Source organism: Chinchilla lanigera, unplaced genomic scaffold (assembly GCF_000276665.1).
Source record: "Chinchilla lanigera isolate Chin_1 unplaced genomic scaffold, ChiLan1.0 scaffold00040, whole genome shotgun sequence".
Classification (NCBI taxonomy): domain Eukaryota; kingdom Metazoa; phylum Chordata; class Mammalia; order Rodentia; family Chinchillidae; genus Chinchilla; species Chinchilla lanigera.
In genome coordinates, this window is record NW_004955441.1 from 12,933,081 (window position 1) to 12,957,222 (window position 24,142).

Here is a 24,142-nt window from a genome sequence, read left to right on the forward strand (position 1 = left end):
GGTGGTGCATGCTTGTAATCCCAGCACTTAGGAGACTAAGGCAGGAGGGTCACCATGAGTTTGAAGCCATCCTGGCCTACATGGAGAGATCATATCCCCGCCTAAAAAACCAAAATAAAATAAAATAAAATAAAATAAAATAAAATAAAATAAAATAAAATAAAATAAGAATTTGGCCTGGGGATATAGCTCAGCAGCACAAGTGCCTGCCTAGCAAGGGCAAGGTCCTGAGTTTGATTCCCAATACTGAAAAAAAAAGAAACAAAACATTAGGTACAATTGAAGTACACCTTTTGTGAGGTTTCTAGCTCTTTTCCCTTCCAGAGGTAACCCTTGAGCTGATGTTGGTGTTTAGCCTGTTCTTATGGGTGCACTTTAAAAAAAAAGCAAACACATATGTGTCCATAAATGTTTTTGTTGTGAGTTTGTCTTTATATAATACACTGTACATTGTCTTGTGTTATTTGCTTTTTAAAGGATACATTAGGTTCTAAAGATTTATCTATGTTGATGTTGTAGACTTTGTTCCTTCATTTTAGCTGCTGTATGAAATTCCTCTTATGACAATATCCCACTTTTAATCCTTTGATTTTCTGGTGGACATGAAATTGTTCTCAGTTTTCACTACCATAAACAGTATTCCAGTGGGCATCTTTCTCTCATTGTGTATATGTTTGCCACTTTTGCCCACACCTACTGGCTTGTAGAATATGTGCCTCATTGCTTTCTTGCTAAATTGTTCTTCAACCTGGTTATAATAGTTTACATCCACTACCATCAGTATATAAGAATTTGTTTATATCCCCACCAGCACCTAGTAATGCCAGATTTTAATTTTAGCCCATTTGTTAGTATAACATAGCATGTCATTATTGCTTTAATTTGTATTTCTCTGGTTTCTTGTAAGGTTAAGTCTCCTTTTAGAATTAATGACAATTTTATATCCTCCAAGGAAAACTTGCTACCATCTTTTGCTTATTTTTCTTTTTAGCTATCTTTTTCTTATTAAAGGTAGGAGTTTTATGTATACTGAACCTAACTAAACTAACTAACTAAATCGGAGTCTGTTATTTATTGTAAATATCTTCTCTGGGTGTTTGTGACTTTTTTATTATAATTCATTTGTGGTGTCTTTTGCTCCATAGACACTTTGCATTTCAGTATGATTCTGCTTGATGTGCTCTCTAAATTCACATGGTTCCCTATTTTTCTTTAAAATAATTGTGTTGGCTTCTTACACTTGGTCCTGATTCAACTTTTCCTGCAATTTGACAACTTGTGGACTTAGGTTCATGTTATGATCAATCCCTGTTTTCTACTGAACCTCCTGTTTCTGATCTGTTTTATTCCTTTTGTCTATGTAGTCCCCTGAGCCAATTTATACCATTTTAATTGCTTTAGTGGGAAGATAGATCCCATTATTTGCTCTTGTTTGTCAACATTTTTTATATTCTTTGCCATTTTTCTTCTGTGACTTTCAAGATCAGCTTCTCTGATTCTGAAAAAAAAACCTTTTGGGCTTTAAACTGGAAATACGTTAATTTTTGAACTATTGATTTTTTAAATAGTTATAGATCTACTCACATTTTAATTTCTTCCTGAGTTGAATGAAGCAAAACACTTGCTTAAAATAAATCCTTAGAAAGTGTGTCTCTCGCTGGTATCCTGGGAAACCCAACTAAATTGTTTTCTGCAAAATGAAATTTTGAACGAGGCTGAAACTGTCTTCAGCTGTTATTATTTTTCTTGCTTTAATTTTTCTTTGCCTTTAATGAAATCATTATATTTTCCAAAATCTAATGGTTAGTTTTAAAAGAAGAAGTAAAAACAGATCCTCTTTATAAATCAGGTAATTTATTACCCCGCAGTGAACACTGGCCACTCTCTGGTTGTTGGCCAAGTGCGTTTGATCTTCACTTTTTATTAGGAAGAGCTTTATCTTGAAGTTCGCTGGCAGACTTTCAGTTACACTCACTGAGAGCTAATTTATTTCTCCTTCTCACATTCTAATTTTGAGGATAGTTGATAAAGATGTCACGGTGCATTTGCATGAGGAGCTCTGGCTGGGTGAGGAGAAAATAGCTGTCAAGGTCATTACCAGGGTCTATTCATGACTCTGCCCCAGTTTCCCCAGGCACTACCAGATCCCTGGTTTGATGGTATTCCAGGCTGTGTGTCTAATGAGCCCTGGAAGAGAAAGATTCCCTCAAGTGCATGAGCTGTTGAGGGGCTGGAGTGCGTGCAAGCCAGCCCTGCGCCTGCCTGGAACATCTTATTTGTGCTTCTCTTGAAGAGATGTGTCTGAGGACGGGAAGCAGTGGCTGGCGGACAGGGTGAGGATTGGCTGCTTCCTGAATAACTCTGAATAACCCCTGCCTCCTCTCACTAAGTGTGATCCAATTACCAGGCCCGTGCCTTTGCTGTCCCTCTAGTGGTTTTGAGATTTTCAGCGCAGGACCATGTTCGCTTTAGCTAGAGCCCAGTGGTGTCCTTTCATATCCCCTGGGGTTGTCTGTCCTTGATCATGATTGTGAGTCACTCTCTGGACCCCCCTATGGCTTCGTACCTAGTGCCCAGAGTGTTATTCTGGACTATGCCGGTCAGATACTGCATTAGTGCCTGCAGCTGTCCTAGATACCACAGAAGGTTAACAAGACAGGTTCAAGCCTCACTTGGTGGCTTTGGAGAGCAGTTTTGGGCACTGTGCTTGCGTCAGCTTCTCAGGTTACTCTGACAAGTGACCAGGACTGAGAACCACTGTGCTAGACAGCGTTAGCCTAGGGGAGGAATCGGGTCATCCAAGGAGCAGCTTTATCAAGACGGTTCAGGAAGTCATGCTTCCAGTGACAGTCATTTCCCATGTGTTCTCTGCCTTGCAGGTCTGTGGACATCCATCATTCCAGCTTAACCCTGATTTCCTCATTGAAATCAGGCATATTATGTGATGTGTCCCTGGCCCAAGCCAAGGTGTCCTGGGACCCAGAAGGCAGGCCCTTTGGACATCGGGCAACATGTAGATGTTAGCCATATATTCGTGCGCTGCTGCCACTAGGCTGAAAGGTCATGCTCTTACTAGGGTCCCGCTAGGCCATGAAACATGTAGCAAAATGGTGGCCCCACCTGAACCAGTGCAGCCCTGGGCAGGAAGCAAATATATCAAAGGCTGTAGGATGGTGTGCAGTGCACAGCCTGTACAACCGTATGTGGTGAGTTTGCTTTCCTATACCACATCCTCCGAGTTTGTGCCAAGCTTAGTCAAAGCATTAACAGAGTGGTTCTTGGACTGTAAAACTTGACAACCTCAGATGTTCCAGACTGTCCAAAGAACCCGAAGTCCTAGGATATCAGAGCTGAAAAGAACTTAGAAATCACTTATTCTTGTATTTTCTTCGCAGAGGCTAACAAAGTAAAGCCTAGAGAAAGAAATGAACTCACCCAAAGGCACAGAGCTAGGAAGTTGGGTCCCCAACTCATAAGGATTGTGCTCATTTCACAGTATCATGCTACCTTGTAAGCATATACAAATCATCATTATTCTCTCTCTCTCTGTCTTTTTTTTTCTTTCGGTACCGGAGATCGAACTTACGACCTTATGCTTGCCAGGCAGGCACTGTGCCGCTGAGCTAAATCCCCAGCCCCTCTCTCTCTCTCTCTCTCTTTGTTTGCCTGTCTTTCTCTCTGTGTCTCTGTCTCTCTGACTGTCTGTCTCTGTCTCTCTATGTCTCTGTCTCTCTCTCTCTGTCTGTCTCTCTCCCTCTTCTCTCTCTCTCATTGGGTCAACACAAGAAAGCACCCTGAGGTTTAAACCAATAAGATACCCTTCCTTTTCCTTTTGCTGAAAGTATTCAGTGTAAAGGAGCAAATACCCCAGGCCCCCTTTGGTACAAGCTCAAATTAAAAAAAAAAAAAGAAAAGAAAACAAAAAGCAACCTCTCTTTTACACTGAAATCATGAAATCACCATGTTAAAATTTAGATTTACCAAACAGTTGAATTAAGGTATAATTATTAGCATTACTAAAACATTTAGTCATTCTTCAATAGCACTCACCACAGGGTACCCGTATGGAGCACACAGTGTACAATTGCAATTAGGCTTGATGGATGGAAAGTCCACTGATGCGCAGCTTTCCAGGAACACAACTTCTATAGAAAAAAGGAGGCTGAGAGTCATATTGTGTCACAGAACACCAAGATCCTGTTAGACGACCAGCTGCTGTTTTCAAGGAGCATATAAAATATCAGGATGAAGCACAGCAAGTCAAATAAAGCCGTAGGTGACAGGAGGAGAATGTTTTTTACACGGTAGGCTGAGTTCACCCTGACAGCTCTTTTCAAGGGCAAAAAGGGCAAGCCAGTTGCATTTCTGGAAGTCACTGAGCAGAGTTTAAGACAATGAAATTCTCAAATGATGGTAGCTCTGCCCTGAGCCCAGGCCTGTTATTCTTGGTTATTCTCAGACTCCTGCATTTGCAGTGCTCAGTTCTGAAGCCCCTCCTCTTTTGTCATAGATTTGGGGCAAACACACATGAACACCCTGGTGGTTATGATGGCGCACACCTGCAGAATCTCAGCACCCCACGGGAGACCCAGCGCTGTCCCTTGTCATTCAGTCTTGGGAAGGGCAAGGCAAGGTAAACGACCTTCACTAAGGTCACGTAGCTGATTAGCGCCCGAGCCAAGGCTTTCTCCTGCATGACAGGTGGGACGCCCAGCGAGTATACCTTTCATGTGCGTCTCCGTTTGGACAGAAGGAGCTCCCGTCCCCTCGTTCTTTTTCTTCCACTGCTTACCTTCCTCTCCTCCCTGCACGCGGACCTTTTCTCCTGCTAGGTGACCTCCTGGAATCCTCGACTGAGCAGCGCCCATAAAGTGAAAAGAAAAAAATGACATTGAACCAAAACACTTGTTCAGCGTCACTAGCAGCTGCTGAGTCAGATGCTTGATCAGTGCTCTTGTCCCTCGATGCCTCTCCCGAGTTGGATGGCACCACCACCCACTCTGTTAGCGCTTCCTGACGGCCTCTGCACATTAGAGTCCCCTTGTGAGCTATCAGACAACCCCACTGCCTGGCTCCAGGGACTGTGACTCAGTCGGCTGCACCAGGACCCAGGCACAGGTTTATCACCGTGTCCCCAGGTAGGTGTACTGTGTACTGGGTTGGGAGCCAGTGTCATGCAATACTAGTTTTAATTAGCTTGTGTACCTGCTAAACTTAGTTTGCCGGGCGATGTGGGCGAAGCTGAGAGGAGTTTGGCTTCTCGGAGGTGAATGGATTCGCAGAAGCTTTTGAAGTCATGGAGGCTGTGCCGCCTCTTCCCAGCAATCTTACCTGGTACCTTTGCTTCTTAGGTTGAAAGAGATGAATTTAAACGCCATCCCTCTGGCTCGCTTGGTTTCTGGAACAAAACAAATGTCCTTGCTGTAAACCCATTCTTCTCCCCAGGCGAAGGGCGGGGATGGTGAAGGAGAACAGCACAAGCGTCTTGGGGCCCAAGAAGCACAGATCTGGTTCTCAGTGTTTTTGCGTTTGAATCGCCTGGGAAGCCTTTAAAAATCCCTGTGTGAGTCCCAAGGGCTGTTCTCAGACCATCGAGATGGAGGTCTCCGAAGCATGGATGTGTTTTATAGGGAGGAGGTCTCCGAAGCATGGATGTGTTTTATAGGGAGGAGGTCTCCCTGTAAGGGCCCTATGATAGTCTCACGGGGAGGACACAGGAAGAAGCTAATCTTAAAGGCTTCTTCCTTTCAGGGAGGGGCACAGATGACCGCAGAAGAGATGAGGTGCTAGGGGGCAAGGTCCCCAGGCCTGCAGCCTCTTTACCTGGGATGCCGCATCCCCCTCCCTCAAACCCTCTTGGGGCTCTGCTGTATTCTGGGTACAGAGCAGGTGCCCTGTGCAGGGGTGGGAGTGGAATCTAGGTGGTTTCCTGCTCGGTGGCACTGTACCCCTTTTGTCCTTGGCCCTTCACTCAGGCCCTTGCTGTGTTCCTGAGGGCGTGTCACCTTCCTACCCCCAGCTCTGCTGCACAGCAGCATACAGCAAGCTGGGTGTTTTCCTGACCTCGGGGCCGGCTTAGGTGCTGAAGGATAATCTGGGGCTACTTCCCATCTCAGCACAGAGATCTCCAATAATTCTGAAGACCCAGAGAAGGACAGACAACCTAGGCATTGGTTCCAGCCCTGGCAACCTCCACAAGGAGCTGTTAGACCTGCTAAATAGAAACTCGGAGGGGGGGGGGACCCAGAAGCCTACTGTAATAAGCGAGGGGAGGGCATGCGATTTGGATATGCCCCGTCTGAGAACCACTGATCTAGAGCGTGCTGCTGTGGTCTCATCTGCAAGCTGCTTTTGTCTACCGGAATGTACCTCAGCCCACACATTTAGGATGTAAATAGAAAGGACTGGCCTTGATGAAGCTGTCAATCTGGGCAATGATCTCAAACTTCCAAGTCTTTTCAGTACTACTCTCCCCCGCGGAAGGGAGCTTTGTGGGTCCCACAGTGCTGAGCAGCAAAGGAAACAGTTCTCAAACTCCTTCTACCACACGCCTGGCTCCGTGATATGATGGAATGGATGAGTATAGCCAAACCAGTGGAGGACTGACGATATCCATATCACTGAATACTCAATGCTGAGACAAACAACATTACACGCCAGTTAGAACATTTTTGTGAAGAAAAGATAAATTCCTGAAACCAGATAACTTATTAATCTGGCATTGTCCATTTGTCCTTTACTGTTAAGATACCAAAGAACATCTAATGAAATATAACATGGGACTCCAAGTCTAATGGCATTAACCCAGCGTGATACTCTCCTTCCCTCTCTGTTCTGCAGGATTAAAAGACTAATTAGATTGGCCTATCTAACTTAAACATAAGATGCATGAAAATGGGAAGCATCAGTAGAGGGTGCATTTTAACTCAAGATCCTTGGCCGCAGACTTCTAGAAAAGAAAGAAATATATAGAATTAGATGAGTATTTTTTAAAAGGAGGGAGTAGGAACCCTCATTTCAATGTGCTATAATATGAAAGAAATTTTATAAATAGAAACAATTACATGTCAAGAAGTGTAGTTATTTACTGTGCTACTGTGAGTCCTTTATGAACTGTTAAATTGTTTAGCGCTAAGGACGGCTTTCATTTTGTGAAAAGAGGTTTTAGTCACGCTGTAGGCAAGGACAAAACTACACGGCAATTTTGAGCTATAAGTGGATGTATTGCGATGTGTTTGGTGCCACATTGCTGCTCTCACCTATTATTGTCAATACTTTGGTATTTCATTCAATTAACAGTGATTGGAACTAGCGGTGAGGGTGTTGGGGTGAGGATGGGGAGAAGGGTGCAAAATAATCTTAAAGACTTCTTTTCGTAAAGTAACTAGCAATCTTGCAGAGAAAACGATAGGAACACCGTATCAAGCACACTGAAAGTGTATAATTAAATGTTTAATGGGTGAATGTCAAATTGAATAGTAAAGACTCCAAGGACCATGGTAGTTCAAAGAGGAGATCCCTGTGGACTGCTCTGGTAAGGGAAATTTTCATGGAAGAATGAGATCTAAAGGCTGGGGAAGATTTTGGCTAGGAGAGAGGAGAAAGGCTGATGTGTAGGAAGAAGGAAGGTTGGTGTGATGAGAAGCTTAGAGGAAGGAATTTGAGGAAGGACAGGGGCTCAGGAGACCCACCCAGCTGGGTGGCGAGACGGCAGGGACAAGAACAGAAAGCCCACAGATGGAAGTGGAGCCAGGCAATGGAGAGGAGCCAGTTTGTGTCACGTCCAGTGGCTTCCTCTGCGCTCACAGCGCAGGCTACTATGCTGGGGGGCAGCCTTCTCACAGCCTATTTAAATGCTGCAGGCAGACAGATGTTCCTTCTCACCTGCTGCCCTCGGTTGTCATTCGTTTCTGACACACGGCCCAAGATGCAGCTGGTCTGCCCTTCCATATTTTTTCTTGTGTTTTAAGTTAAGATTCAGTTTACATTTAGTCAAATGAACCCTTCGCAGTACCATTCTGCTACTTTTGACAAATACATGCAACCAGATAACCACAGGACATACTCGTAAGTGAAATAAACCAGACCCACACGTGTAGACATCACGTTGTCTCCCTAGTGTAAGAACATGAAAGAGTAAGTGGAACCCAAAACGTACAATAGATGTTGGGAAAGGGAAAGAAATTGCTCAGAAGAGGAAATAAGTGGAATTAGGGGAAGGAGATAAAGAAAGAAAGAAGAAGAAGAAGAAAAATCTATCATCTATCTATCTCTCTATCTATCTACGTATACAGAAGGATAGCTGGGATAACTGTACTGCTGATGTCTGATGGTTTCTTGAAAGGAGCAATAAACCATTTTTCTTCCTTTCTTTTGGCCAATTTTGCATGCTTATATCTGGTAATCTGAACAACTAATTTGAAGACAACAATATGCAACATAACAACCATTATTGAATTCCTATCATCTTGTTTGGTGAAACTCTGTATTGTTTATAATTTTTTTGTTTTTATTTTTTACTCCCTTTAATAGTCTGCTTAATCTTGCATTCTTACATCTGGTAATCTGACCAGCTTTGATGAGGATAAAAATATGTAATGTAACAACAACAAAAAACATGACCTAGTTTTAGCACCCAGATTCTCCCTTTATCTTTTTGCTTTCGTAGCCAGACACGTTCCCACCCTCAGCCTCTGGTGACTACACATCTCCCTTCAATACCTGTAATTGCTTTTTTCAGAATGTCATTGAAGTGGAACCATATAGTCTGAATGTAGCCTTCTGAGTCTGAGGTCTCACCTCGACTTAGCGTGACACACTGGAGATTCACCCATGCCATCGCTTGGATCCAGAACTCATTCCTTTCTGTTGCAGAGCAGAACTGCACTGTGTGAATGTATGGCAGCTTGTTTATCCATCCTCTGCTAGAGGGACATTTGGTTTGTTTTCAGTTTTGGGTGATGTATAAATAAAGCTTCTATAAATATTTACGTGTAAGTTTTTGTATGAACATAAGTTTTCATTTTATTTGAGCAAATACATGGGACTGGGATTGCTAGGTTGTATGAGTGTGCATTTGATTTTCTTAGAAACTTTTCCAAACTGGCAGCACCATTTTGTATTATGACCAGCAAAGGAGAGCCTGAGAATCGTGATGATTGGGAGGGGGGCTGGAAGGAATAAAGCTTATGTCCTCATCAGAGAAACTCAAGGACCAGGGCAAGTAGATTGTGCTACGTAAAACAAATGCATCTGCTTTCTGGAAAGTTACAGGGTTCATTTAATGAATTAACACCTTGGATTTAATAATTTAGCAATCATCTTCTTTTCATCTTCTTTATTTTTATCTCCTTTGTTTTCTTCCATTCCTTTCTATTTTTATTTATTTATTTTTTTAATCCTGTAACTCCTTTCGGTTCTCCTTCCTTGTAAGTAGTCTTAAAAGAAAGATCGACTCCACCGGCTTCATAGAAACCCTGCCCAGGACTCCAGATCTCCTTGGGAGAGGTCATGAGTTTTCTTTTTTAATTTGAACTAAGGAGACATCAGAAGTACCTTAGCAGAAGCGCTTCCGGGGGTGGGTAGTTCGTTGTGGAATCTGGGGCAATGGTCAGGTGCTTAATTTTGAGAAGCTCTGTGAAGCCCCTAATGAAGCATTTGAGGCTAGGATGTTTAGCTCACTGAATTACTGCTGCTTGGATGATTGGAATAGCTGGTATAAACAGTGTTGGAAGGGCGTGGGCTTCTCAATAAATAGATCTGTAACCGTTTGTCTGCAGTGCCTGACATTAAAGGGTTTGTTACTTACTAGGGTGGGGACGGAGGCCCGGACCTCACTTGGCATTGACACCTACCTTTCCCTACAACCACCCCCTAGCCCCTGAGAGCCCAAAGATGCCTAGCTAAGCTTTCTGGCACTGTGATCCTCGACAGGTGCTAATACCAAACATAAACAGTGGACAAGAGCTGACCTCATGACCATAAGCTCCATAGTGCTCAGGTGCCCAAGAATTCAGCAATAGCTCAGTTTCCTGTGATTCATCCTGGACATCACTGGCACCATAGGGCCTCGGGCTCCTCCCTTGGCTGGTGCCCCACTTGGCTGATTTCCCAGGCTAGGAGCCTTCTCCAAACTTTTAGGAGGTCTGCCTGAAGGCCGTTTTTCTCTGGTTTCTTCCTAGGGGTGGTGACTCTTCCTCTGCTGTGACCCCAACATGTAACTGATGGTCTAAAGGAGAGAATGAATGCATGTGTGTAGAGGCAGGCAGACTTCCTGCTTGGTTGGAACCCTTCTCTTCAGCGCTTTTCCCTTAGGCTGGTGGAAATGGGGGCTCCTTACCACAGTCACATGGGTCCCCTTGGCATGCGCCAGTGCTGCCTTCTCTGCCCTATGCCTGTGCAGGGGCTTCACATGGTGTTGGGTTTTTTCCTATAAAGCATGGGCTCACCACGCTTATACTCTGTCCACGATTTCTGTAGCTGGACAGAGTATAAGCTTTGCCAAGAATATAGCAAAGGTCATTCAGAAAGGGAAGAAGAGGGAGAAAAAAGCCGTTTATATTAAATTTGAGATGCTAATCTTGAAATGCCACCAGTGCTCTCCTGATTAGATTATACGCAGAATAAAACATGGGGACAATCCAGGCCTCCCTCTCAGATGCTCTGATGTACACTGTGTGGCTCTGAGAAGATATAGATAGCCTGGAGCCATCTCTCTGAAGGAATTAACTGCTGTTTCCTCTTTCCTGTTTTGAACATGAATTTTTTGTAATGCATTGTGTGAGTACAACATGTAGGACATACTCGCTGGCGACACATAAATATTTACTTAAAATCCACTGTCATGAGGCATTTATTTCACTTGAAAATATAACGTATTTTCCTCATAGAGAATAAAAACATAAAGGCACCGCCACTTTGATTTTTAGTATCTTGTTTTGTTTTCCTTTCCTTATATTGATCTTGCATTTTTTTTTATTTTTTTATTTTTTTTTTACCGAGAAGTTCATAACATCAAACTAGAGAATTAAGAGGCAAAATTAAACTCCCCGGAAGTCCAGCTGTGAGACAGCTTGGAGCTAATACCAGCTTGGGTGCAGATACGCTGTTGCGTTCCCCAGTCTTGGTAAATAAGAAGCTGAATGCCCAAAGAGAGATCAAATGACTTGTTCAAAGACATAAATCAAGTCTGAGGCAAATGTCTCCCAACACCTGGTTCAACAAGAGGAGTCCAAAGAGGGAGAGCTCAGAAAGCAGAAGACCCTACAGCATACCCGCTATGGAGAGGCCCCTGTGTGCCCTGAATCCTGAGAGCGAGTGACCATCCTGTGATGGTAAGTGACACTGGTGCCCACAAAGGGACATCCATGCCTATTAGTCCAGGCATGGAGCAGGCAGAGTTGACTCTTAACTTGGCACGTGTACCCTGGAGGAAAGTGCTAGTGTCCAGGGGTGCAGGCACTTGAGACTATGAGAAATTCCCCACTAGGTTTTCAGAACTTAAAGGTATCCTGAGAAGGCCTAGGTTGAGGGTACCTTTGACCTCTTGTGGGGGCAGTGTTTACTTCTTTCAACTCACTTTTTGCAGGAAGATATGTCACTGGTAAGGAGAGCACAGTGGAGCACTGAGACCTTAAATAACCAGACTGGCCTGAGAAGGATGTAGAATCTGGTGCCAGGGGCAGCCTCTGCTGGCATTTTTGAGTGTTCTTCTGGTCTAAGCTGAGAAGTCTCACTCCTAAACAAAAGGGACCAAGGGAGGTTAGATAAACAGAATAATAACTACGTAGCACAAGTTCCTTTTTGCTGTTCCCACCACCTGCCTGCAACCTGTCAGTTTCTTGTACATGGCGGGACTGTTAAACACCCATTGATGTAAAAGCTCTTAGGAGTTTGACATTTACAGACTAATTGGAGGAAGTAGGAACCATGTCTGGAATGCTGTGGGAGGTTGGGCTCACTGCAGACCCAGTAGCTGGTAGCTGCGTCAGAGAACATTTCTCCTCAGCCTTAGGCCTTTTGTGAATTCTTATCATCTTATCCGGCCAAGCAGGATTTACATCTCCACAGAAAGTTTCACAGAAGAGATAGAGCTTGGTGGTAGCCTTTTTTGTTATGTGCCAGGTGCTTCCATAAAATAAGGGCTCTAGCCGGGGATGTAGCTCAGCAGCATAAGCACTTGCCTGGCAAGCCTGAGGTTGTGAGTTTGATTCCCGGTACAAAAAAAAAAAGGGGGGCTCTTAGGTCCCATGAAAGGGCATCTAACTTTGGTTTGCTTCAAAGGCCAAGGCACATGAACAGTCTTACTAGCTGTGCATAGCTGGGTGCATCCAATGACAAACAGGAGCAGCCTTCAGCGCAAGTCCAAGGTGCAGGAGACTCTGGCTGCCCAGAGAACCGGGCACTGACTCCGTTCCACTCCACAGGCAGTTAGGAAGCTGATGAAATTTGTCATCTGTCCCGTTCCACAGAACAACCTCTGGTGCTTCTTCTGTGCCAGCCAGGAAGACCCTCGCTCCCACAGCATGAGCCTCCTGTTACCTAATGCTTTAGGTAGAGACCAAGCTTTAAGAAGTTACAAAAGAACATGAAAGAATGTATTTGGAATATTAAAAAACATAATCACATCATTCTAATATAGCATATGTTTTAGTTACCTTTCTCATTGCTGAGACAAAATACCCAACACCCAAAGTTGAAGGAGGACAGGTTTATTTTGGCTCAGTGGTTGTAGATGTTTCAGTCCATAGTCAGCTGTCTCCAAGGCAGTGTGGCATGGCAGAGGGGCATCACAGAGGAGAAGCAGTTTGTGGCAAGTGGAAGGCAGCAAGCAACACGCAACCAGAACCCCTCTTTCTATCCCTTATATCTTAGCCAGCCTACCCGCCCTTAGGATGGACAGCACTCACACCCAGAGTGGGTCACCCTTAATCCTACCCACAACTATGCCAAACCATTGCTTCAAACTAATGTAGTAATCACACACCCTGATCCCAGCATCACACACTCCAGATCCAGCCACCTCTGAAAGGCCCCACCTATGACCACATGAGATTTTAGGGGGACATCTAGACACAAACCACAACAGCATAATTCTTACTCTTACGTTACTTTTAACGTTGTACAGTCTGTCTTCACAGTATTATAATGCACCTCCCCCATTGCTCTTGTCTTTTCTCACAGTTTTAAAAGTTGTTACAGATATAATTATGCCATCAGACTGGTCTCATGAATGTTAGAGCAGTTATTTCTATTTGTTGGCTAATATGGGTATGCATTGGAGGATATCTCGAAGTTATGAATATATAGCTTTTAGTCTCTGTGTAATGATTAATTTAGGTTTAATTCCTAAGGAGTTGCCAGATCAAAGTGTGGGAATCTCATTGCAGTGTTTGCAATGTATTGTAATATGCCAACTCCAAATCAAAGGATATGAATCTCTTTGTGATGTTTGCTATGTTTTGTAATATTGCTATCTGAAAATGTACGTCAACTGGCATTGTCTGTAGCAATGAAGGGATAAGTCAGTTTCCTAATAACTTGCCAAAATTTGATAATGTCATTTTAAAAGAAATGTGTTGCCTTGTTAGGTGTTAAATGGTATGTCAGGACTTCTCTGCTTTGCATTCTGAAAATCCCTAATAAGAGTGAATATTTTGTGTTTCTCTTTCTGTAAAGTTTATGTTCACATCATTTTCGGTTATCCATAAAGACCTTGATGGGTGTTTTTGAATGGGTTGATGCACAGGCCTCAGTGTATTCTTCCCATCTGATCTGAAACTAATTGGGAGAAAACAAACAAACTCAAGTGGTGGAATATTCTGTAAGACAGCCCCCTGGGTTCTTCACAAATATATCACAGATTGTAAAAAAAAAAAAAAAGCAAAACCTATTCTAAAGAAATACGTTGTATGATGGATCAGCATATAGTACTATATAAATTATATATTTGATGTGTAGTGTAATGCATGTGTGCATGTGTATATACACACATTCATATTCCTGTTTTCTCGTGCTTACATTATATACATACAATGTTATCACTACCATGAGAGCTGCACTGTATTTTCATCTAATTCATTTGTTTTTATGGTAACACTTGATATCCACTCTCTTAGCAAATTTTCAGGTATATAATACAGTGAATTATAGGGACTATGCTATATAGTAGATCTCTAGGATGAATTAATTCACCTTGCATAACCAGAACTTTGTATCCTTTGACAAGTACCACCCTCACTTGCATTACCTCCAAGCTCTGGCAGCTACTGTCTTATCCTCTGCTTTTTTGAGTTCTGCTATCTTAGAACTCCCATATAAGTAGTATTGTGCAGTGTCTGTCCTGTTACTGGCTTTTTTACTTAGCACGGGGTCCTCTGGGTTCATGTTCATTGTGCCAAGTGGCAGCATTTCCTTCTTTTTTGGCTAAACAACACTCTACTTATGTATCTACACTTCCTTTTATCCGCTCATCCATCAGTGCACATTTGGATTGTTTCTGTGTCTTGGCTATTGTGAATAATGCTGCAAAGAACAGGAGAATGCAGACATCTGCATTCAGTTCCTTTAGACAGAATCCTGTTGCTGGTTTCCTTGGCCATGCAAAAGATGTTTAGTTTGATATAGCAGACATCTGATTTCAGTTCCTTTAGACATGTATCCAGAAGCTGGGGTGTTAGATCATATAGTAGTTCTATTTTTAATTTTTTGAGGGCCCTCCATACTTTCCACAGTAGCTGGTTCAATTTCCAGTCGCACCAACAGCACTAAGTGTTCCCCTTTATCCTTCTCCTTGCTAACACTGAACTTCTGTTTCTTTGTGTGGGAGCCAACCTAACAGGTCTAAAGTGAGATCTCGTTGTAGTTTCTATGTATTTCTCTGATAATTAGTGATGTTGGACATCTTTTCATATACTACCTGTCCACTGTATGTCTTGTGTGGAAATGTCTTTTCAGTTCTATATGTTTGTGAATTGGATAATTTCTTTGTTATTTTCTAAAAGCTCTTTATACACTTTGGATATTAATCCTTGGTCATATATACTGTTTGCAAATGTTTTCTCCCATTCCATGTATTGCTTTTCATCCTGTTGGTGGTTTCCTTGGCCATGCAAAAGATGTTTAGTTTGATATAGCTCCTATTGTCTGTTTTTTGCTTTTGTTAGTTTTTTGGTGTCAGATCCAATAAATCATTGTCAAGGCCAATGCCAAGAAGCTTTTCCCCAGAAGTTTGTTTTCCCTAGAAGTTCATCTTCTAGAAGCTTTATGATTTTAGATATTACTTTAAGTCTTTAGTCATTTTGAATTGATATTTGTGCATAGCATAAGATTGATGTCCAATTTTACTTTTTTGCATGTAGATATTCAGTTTCCCCAGTACTGTTTATTAAAGAGACTGTCATTTCCTCATTGTAAGTTTGTATCAGGTTTTTTTGTTGGTTTGGTTTGGCTTGGCTTGGGTTGGCGTGGTTTGGTTTGGTTTGGTTTTTTTTGGTTTGGTTTGGTTTGGTTTGGTTTGGTTTGGTTTGGTTTGGTTTGGTTTGGTTTCCAGCTAGTTTTGAGCTCACTGTGTCACCCAGGCTGGCCTGGAACTCACAGTCCTCCTGCCTCAGCCTCCTAAGTACTGGGACTACAGACATGTGCCACCATGCCTGGCATCAGTTGACTTTTCATGGTTTAGAAGAATGAATGTTGTTAAAATGCCCATATTTCCTGCAGTGATCTTCAGATTTAGTGTGACTCCTATCAAAATGCCAGCAGAATTTTTCCCCCGGAGAAACAGAAAAAACAATCCTGAAATTCATATAGAACCACAAAAGTCTGAATACCAAAGTAATTTTGATCAAGAAGAACAAGAAGTGGAGACATCACGCTTTCTGATTTTAAAATATATAACAAAGGCTCAGTGATTAAAACTATACGGCTCTGGCATAAAAACAGATATACAGACTTACGGGTCAAAGTAGAAAGCCCAGAAATAGGCCTACACATATGTGGGGAGCTGCGTTTTGAAAATCGCCCTTCACAGCAGTTGGAAGTGCTGCAGAGATCCATTTCTGGTGGATTTCAGGCCTAACAGGCAGGTCCTGGGGAGGAGACAGCAGAGCAGTCATGTGGCTTCTCTCTTCATGGGTGTGTTACATAGGCTGCTTCTTTCCCTGCCTGTGGGTGACAGGGCAGAGGGTGCTCCAGCCTGACGCTTGGCCCCTCGTCCAGAGGAATGTGGAATTGGGGTGTTTCCACCAGCTCTTTCTCCTGTTTCCTGCATGTAGCTTCCCATATGGACTCACTTGAAGCATAAAGTTGACCTGTGTCTTTCTGCTTCTGTTACCATCTGTTTCCTTTCCCGTGTCTTTGGCTTAGAAGGAATGCAGATGTGCTCTGTGGCAGGAGGAAGAGGGCACTGGCGGAGTCCCGCTCTTAGGGGAGTTGGCCTTGGCTCTCTGCCTAACCACAGGAGGTGCTGCCTCACCCCTTTACACAGCTTCCCTCCAGGTGTCAGCTCCCACCAAGAGGTCTGGACAAGAATGCAGTTCAATTCTTTGTTTGCCATATTGCCCTCTTCAATCGGTGTACATACCCTTAGAGCATTTGATTTCAGTGCTGATTTCTGTAAAACTTGAGAAAAAAGAGCTCGGTATGGTGGTGCAAGGCTGTAAATCTAGCATTCCTAGAGGCTGAGGCAGGAGGATTGCAAGTGTAAGCCCAGCCTGGGCAAATTAGTGACCTAGTAAGACCCTGTCTCAAAAACTTAAAAAAAGGTGGTTGGGTGGTGGTGCTGGGATGTAGCTCCATGGGAAAGCCTTGGGTTCAGTCCTCAGTATTAAAAAAAAATGCTCTCAGAGAAGACCATTCACCATTACGGCAGCTTTCCTTAGAATTAGATGGGACTCACCACCACTATTTTAACTGAAAATAGAGTGTTCCAGGATCCAAATAACTAGTAAATTTCTAAATCAGATTGCATCTTAAATGCATTAGGAGCTGACTTGCTGTGTAAATGTATTCTGTGGTAAGCTCTGTAAAAAAGGGAAGGATGCTTTTTACAAAACAGATCCCCATTCCCTAACATACAATGCCCGACACTGTGCTTTTGGGGATTAATTTTTGTAGTTGATGTTTGTAGCAAGTAAGGGTTACTGAACAGATCTGATTTTTAGTTATATCTTTTTCTTGATCATAAAAATGGAACATTCTAAATATGGTGAAAACATGATAGGGAAATAAAAATTACCTACAATTGCAGAACCAAGTGGTGATTGCCATGCTTCTGTAGTGTGTGTGTGTGTGTGTGTGTGTGTGTGTGTGTGCGTAGAAGTCTCTGTGTTATATCACCTGGGGTTTTCCTGTGAGCATTAGGTCAGTGAGTCAGGGCCCCTAGGTTGTGGTAAGACAGGTAATAGGGTGTTTTCTCTTTCCAAAAGATAGTTGGTATCTGAGACTTTTGAAACAGTAAGTACCAGTTAAAAATGAAAACCCAGGCAGGCTATAACCCCAGTTACTAAGGAGGCTAGAGCAGGAAGAACACGTGGCAGCCTGTCCAACTCAGACTTTATCTTAAAAAAATAAAAAAGGTTGAGGATGTAGCTCAGTGGTAGAGTGCTTGCCTAACATGCAGGAGCCTGTATTCAATCCCTAGTTCCTGAAAGAGAAAAGAGAGGGAAGGAAGGAAGGAGGGAAGGAGGGAAGGAGAGAGAGAAGAGAGGGAGAAGGAGAGAGGAAGGAAGGAAGGAAGGAAGGAAGGAAGGAAGGAAGGAAGGAAGGAAGGAAGGAAGGAAGGAGAGGATGAGAAGGAGGGGAGGAAAGAAAGGAGGGGGAGGGCGGGAAGCAACACAGCAGGGGAGGAGCCAAGACAGGGAGCCGCGGGGCTGACTACCTGCCCGCCTAGAGGATGCTGCTGTCCTGGAGCACACCTGGACATTTGGTCCCCATTCCCTCCCTTTTCCTCCTTCAGTTGTCCTCTGCCCTTGCAAAATGCTCTTAGATTGAAGAGCTGTTTGGGTCACACATGTGACCTCAGTAGGGAATCTTGTACTCAAGAAGTCCAGGAGGGAGCAAGGCTTCTCCTTCCACTGCGGGCACCACTTTGATGGAGTGTCAGTCACTGGCCGGTACAGCAGGTGTTGGGGGTTACCGAGGCTTCTTGGTGCATTTAAAGCTGCGCAGTGTAAGGACCCCTCCAGGGCCTCTTGAAGATGCCTAGAGCTCGGCAGGGCACCAGGGCCTGTCCACACCTGTCCTCAGTGAAGCCACAGGCAGTACCACTTCCCATAAAGACACCACTCAGCTTAGAGCCTGGGGGCTTGCTGGGTGGGGTTTGGTGTCCCTTGAGCACTGCGTGGACAGTGGGGTGCTGGCTGCTCCCCTGTGCTCTGCGCTAGTCTCTGCGCGCATCCCTGTGTCTCCGCATTGTCAGGAATAGACCCGTTAGGCTCCCTTTCCATGCAGTGGAGGTGCCAGGACTCTGCGGCGGATGTGAAGAGTCACTGAGTCACCACAGGTGATGCACACAGCGTAGCACCTGCTGCAGGAAACTTGTGCTGTGGTCCCCACTGCACTGTCTTGACTCCAGCTGCCAGAGCAAAATCCCACAGCCCGGGCAGCCGCAAACACAGATGTGTATCCCCTCAGCTCTACAGGCCAGAGGCCCGATACCAGGGGGCCAGCATGGTCCTGAGGCCCCTCCTCCTGCCTTGGAAAAGGTCACCTTCTCACTGTGTGCTCCTGTGACTGAGGGCTACTTGCCTGGGTCTCTTCCTCTGCATATAGGGATGCTTTGTCCACCACGAGAGGCTCACCATTGTGACCTCACCTTATCTAACTATCTCCCATATCCAGATAGCCATCACCATGGGGCTAAGGAGCTGACATATGAATCCAGGGTACACACAAACCCACGGCCCCTAACAATGATCACTAATATTTTTGTGGTCATCTTCCGGTCCCCTTGCAAGGTGATCTTAGGTTTGGGGCAATCTCAGAGGTGGAAGGGAGGGAAAAAATAAGGCTCTTCCATTTCTAGCGGGTGGTGGGTCTGGTGTTGGGAGGCTGTCTGCTTTCACAGTGTTACGTTTCCTTCTTCTTTTGACCTTTAGCAAAAAGTTCTTGGTTGTCCATGTCTGGGCCCGAGAAAGAGGTAGAAGGCAGTATGTTAGACAGCTTCTGCTCTGTGCCAGGCAATTAGGCAAGTGGGGGTGGGGGTCCCCCATCTCTTCTGTAGGGGACTGGGAAGCAGTGTAGTCCCTGTCTACTGAGGGAGAAGCCTGCAGAGGCTGAGGGTGAGGAACATCGTGTCCCCAGGGTCACACTACCCAGACTTCCTTGCTTCCTTCTTTCCTTCCTTGAACCTTGAGCATTTGACTTCTATCCTCTTGAACATGAAGCTGGTGTGGAGCAGGATGGGCCACTTTGCGGGCAGCAGAATACAGATTGGTATGACCTCTAAGGACCTGAGAGCTGCCTTCCACCTTCCCTCACCGTGGGGTACGGTGGCCAGCGGCGGGAAGTCATTGTTCAGGTGCACTAACCCGCTCTGTTTCTTCTTTGCTCTGTCTTTCCCCAGCCCCTAAAGACAATGAAGAGCGTGTGTTTAGGGAGCGCATGCGACCGAGGAAGAGGCAAGGGGCCGTCAGGCGCAGGGTCCACCAGGTCAATGGCCACAAATTCATGGCCACTTACCTTCGGCAGCCCACCTACTGCTCCCACTGCAGAGATTTCATCTGGTAAGCCCCTCCTCCCCGGGAACCTCTGGTTGGGACTTCTTTGTGCCACAAAGGTCAGGAGGGGGGAAGGGGGCAATGATGAATTCACTTAACATGGTCCTGCTTGCTTGAATCTCAGTGGCACATGCATGACTGTCCAAATGGGCAGCTTGGACCACTGGTGGTACAAACAGGTCTAATCACTTTTATTGGTCTTTGTACTAAGAAGATTAATAAAAAGCCACCTGATGGGACAGTCACACATGTACTACCGGTGGTCCAAGCTGACTGGCAGTGAGACACTGAAATTATGGCCCTGTGTGAATGTGTTAAAAGGGGCTGGGGTAAATAAAAGAAGGTATTTCATTGTGAATGATAATAACGGGTGAGGTATGAGTTTCTTCCAGACAAAATCATCACATTTCAATTCGAAATGAAGGTGAGATTTCTCTAATTAAATCCTAAGTATGATGTATATTAAGTATGAGCTTTAGAGGGTGGTTCCGAGGATAATTTTGATATATTTTTAGTATTCTGATTCTAAGGTTTGGAAGACATATTTTAATAAGGAAAGAGCATTACCTGCCTTACAGAGCTGGCAAAAGCCTTGAAGAATTTGATAATGACAGCCAGGGTGTTTTTAATAAAACAGATTGTAGAGTGGTTTCTCAGATTTTAAAACTTTTGCCAGAATTGAAAAGTAATAAATTTCACATGAAAATAAATTTCACTGTGTATGTTGAAAGAAATAAATATAGGAAGTAAGCACTAATGTGCTTTGTTCCTCCGGATTGCAGAAGACTTTTCCAGCGGGGTTAAGTGTGTGTGTGAGGTGCGCAGGAGACAAAGACAAAGAAGGAACAGGGGTCACTTTAAGGAATGAAGAATCTATCGCCAATGGTGATAGTGTAATTGTGTTTTTGGAAAAAACCCTTTCCTTTTAGAAAGATGAGTTGAAATATTTACAAATGAGCTATGATACTTAGAGTTTGATAAAAATAATTCTGGCAGGGGGGAGACAGGCTCAGGGTGGGGATGATATGGGGCTGGCCATTCATGGATAGGTAGAGCTGGATGGTGGGCTCATCAGGGTCTGTTGGGTTTGTCACTCCAGTATATATTTGAACTTTTCCATAGCAAAGTGAAAAATACTGGGCTGCAGGTATCTGGAGTACAAAGGAGTTCTCAGTAAGCATTCTAACTGTGCTCTGCCTGGATGCTGGGTTCTCAGGTTCTAGAATGGTCTGGGAGGCTCCCTGGAGAAGGTGACATTTCTCTTGATGAGGATTTTGATAGAGTGAGGTGTGCTAGGCCTCTGAGTAGTGCAGAAGATACGGGACACTGGTCTTATACTTGGGGAGGGATTTTAATGGATATTACCGTATGCCAGGTTCTATCTTAAATATCAAAAATACCTAATTCAGTCCTCCCATTGTCCTGTGAACTAGGTAGTATGAGCTCCATCCCACTAACAAGGCCAGTGTTCAGAAATAGAAAGAGACCAGCCCGCTGTCCTCTAGCCGGGAGATGTTAGAGGCGTGATTCCACCTCAGCTTAGTCGGACTTTAAACCTCATGCTTTGCCCGACATCGGCCTTTCTGGCCAGTACCCTTGGGCTCTTTGATGCCAGTGTAGAAGTGGCCCATACATTGGGTCCAGCAGGGGAGGGCAAGTGAGGCCAGGTTTCACCGTGGACCCAGCCAGGGGACATGTGAATGGGGCTCTGCGGCCCCCTGGGCTCCTGAGTCTTTTGCCTTACGCTTGTGATGTAACGACGTAAGTCACTGAGGTTGGCATGGACATCTGAGCTGACTCAGCTGAGGGAGAACCCAGCTGAAGCAGAAAGAGCCCCTGCTCCCCGCCCACTCAGAGGTGCATCATTCCCAGTACGTCCTCATGGCCTGACCCCCACTGTCCGCATTTTGGCTGTGATTTGAGTAGTTGGTCTTACGAGGGCTCCTCTAAGCCTATGCTGAATACCACTGAGCCCTAGGTTTCCTGGGGTGTGGCCCCATCACTTCCAGCTCGTCCCACTGGGTTTGTCCCACCCTGCTTTCACTGGGACACTGAGGACAGGCACAAGGGTAGGTGGGCCTGATCCGTTTCCATGCCGCCTTCGAGCCCTGCCCCAAGGACTCTGCCCTGGCCGTGGAAGGAATCCATAATGTTTCCCTTTACTCAAACAGTCCTCCCCCTCCCCCTGCCCAGTCCTGACCACAGACTTCTTAGCAGTCTTTAGGATGCCCAGGGAATATGTCTGCCAGCCACAGACCTTCCTCACGGTCACAGAGCTCACAGAATGCATCCGGGTGCTGGAGACAAGTGGGAGCTGTTTCATCCAGGAGGACAGGAATGTTGAGCTGCTCAGGGCCTGTTCAGAGCAGGCAGGCTCGTGGGTAGCTTGGCAGTACACTGCCGCCCTGCTGGCATGGCTGCCCCCCATGGCCTTCTGGGAGGAGGCATCTTGAGGCACCTTGCGAGGGAGGCGTCTGCACTCCCCGACAGGCTCTCTGGGCTCAGTACAGCAAGTGGGTGGGGAGAACGGAGTGGCTTGGTGTTTCTTTTTCTTAAAGGATTGTGTTCTTCTTTTCAGGGGGGTCATAGGAAAGCAGGGATACCAATGTCAAGGTAAGAGGTGCTTTGTGAACCGAGACTTTGGAAACCCATGGTTAGATTCAGATCCCTCTTGCTTGGGGAAGGAGTGCTGGGTCTGGTGCTCTTTAGAGGCTCTGTACCAGGGGTCCCCAACCCTAAGGCCTGTCCCAGTACCAATCCGGGGCCTGTTAGGAACCGTCTGCACAGCAGGAGGAGAGCCGCGGGCAGTGAGCGAAGCTCCATCTGTATTTAAGGCTATTCCCTATGGTGGCTCCACCTGAACTCCACCTCCTGCCAGATCCGGAGAGCACGGGATTCTCTCAGGAGCGTGAACTCTCCTATACAGTACCCATGGGAGGGTTCTAGGTTGCATGCTCCTTAGAAGACTCTAATCCGGAAACCCCACCACCACCCCACCCCACCCCACCCCGCCCATGGACGAATTGTCTTCCGCAGAACTGGTGCCTGGTGCCATGTGCCAAAAGGTTGGGGACTGCTGCCCTCTAAGGTTGGGGACTGCTGCCCTCTAAGGTTGGCGTGTTTACCCTCTCTCTCCGAGAAAGGGAGCCCTGCTTGCTTTGCCCCTGACTGTGTTACTCCATGTATGTGCTTTGGAGGTGCCTTGCAGACAGGAAGCTCCTGGTCCCTGCAGCGTTCCAGCGTTTTGGCACAGCAGGAGCAGGTAGCCCTTTGCTCTCTCTTAGGGAGGCTGAACACGGCTTCTTTGGAAGTTTGTTTCATGCCGCGCAGGTCTGTGCCCTGTCAGCTCCCTCAGGTTCTCTCACCTGCTTGTTTTAGTCAGGGTCACTGAACAGATCTTGTCCACTCTGTTTTTGGTTTGTTTTTTTTTAAATTGCTACTGTGGAATAGTTAGCTCTGAAAAAATTTCAAGCTCAGCCAGGTGTGGTGACACACTGTTAATTGCAGCACTTAGGGAAGCTGAAGCAGGAGGATTGCAAGTGCAATCCCTGCCTGGCCAACTTAGTGAGACCATCTCAAAATTAAATAAATACATACATACATACATACATACATACATACATAAATAAATAAAAGGTCTGGGAATGTAGCTCAGTGCTAAAACACCCCTACGTTCAAACGTCCATACTACAAAGTAATAATAATAGTAGTAATCATAGTCATAGTAAAGGCTCCCTTGAAGGTATTGATGTTTTTTCCAATTCAAGGGTGAGTTGTTCAGAACTGGAGGATAGAAATGTGAGGTGGTCACACTGAGGCTCTGTACGGTGACAGCAGGGAGGCTGGCTGTCTCCTTGGCCAGCACTGTCTCACCCTTGGGAGAGCCAGGGTGTCTCTGTGGGCAGTTGCTGTGACTTGGCGCGGCGTGCGGCCATGCAGAGCACTCACCTCTTTAGCCGCCAGTTGCCCATCTTGCCCCCTGATCCCACAGGCCACTTTTTGTGGACATATTAAAGTGGAAAATTTTAAAGGTTAGCATGATTAAAAAAAGAAAACTCTAAGAACTTCAGGGTCATCTAGGTCATTTCTCCCTCACCCATCAGCCGGTCTGTGGTGACTCGGGACAACAGGGGCAACATGACATCTTCTTAGAGAGAGCTTCCTGGCAGGGAAGCAGGTGACAGCCAGCCGGGTGATTGGTGCACTCAGAACTAGAGAGACCCGCCAGGGCCTTTGCACATACCGCTTCATTCCTCTGCAGCTTGTGTGGGGAACCCTCGGGGCACTGGAGGCAGACTTGGAAATACCTGCTTAAAGGACTCTAAGGAGGTCTGAAGTTCCAACTCAGTGGCAGAAGGGACGTGGATTCCCTTCCCTCCTCCACTGACACCCGACCACGCCTTGGGGTGAAAGCTTTCTCTCTGCAC

General features: G+C 45.3%; 1 protein-coding gene across 3 annotated transcripts in view; it reads left to right on the top strand.

Annotated features, from left to right (window-relative positions):
* Prkce (protein kinase C, epsilon) overlaps positions 1-24,142 on the top strand; it is a 499,694-nt gene that overhangs the window by 290,378 nt on the left and 185,174 nt on the right. For 2 of the 3 annotated variants that reach the window (XM_013517553.1, XM_013517554.1), the window contains 2 exons: positions 19,562-19,721; positions 22,294-22,328. In XM_013517553.1, the coding sequence (XP_013373007.1) occupies positions 19,562-19,721; positions 22,294-22,328 (195 nt within the window). Of the gene's footprint in view, positions 1-4,510; positions 4,634-19,561; positions 19,722-22,293; positions 22,329-24,142 lie in introns of all 3 variants that reach the window. The other variant, XM_005390971.2, reaches the window with a different exon arrangement.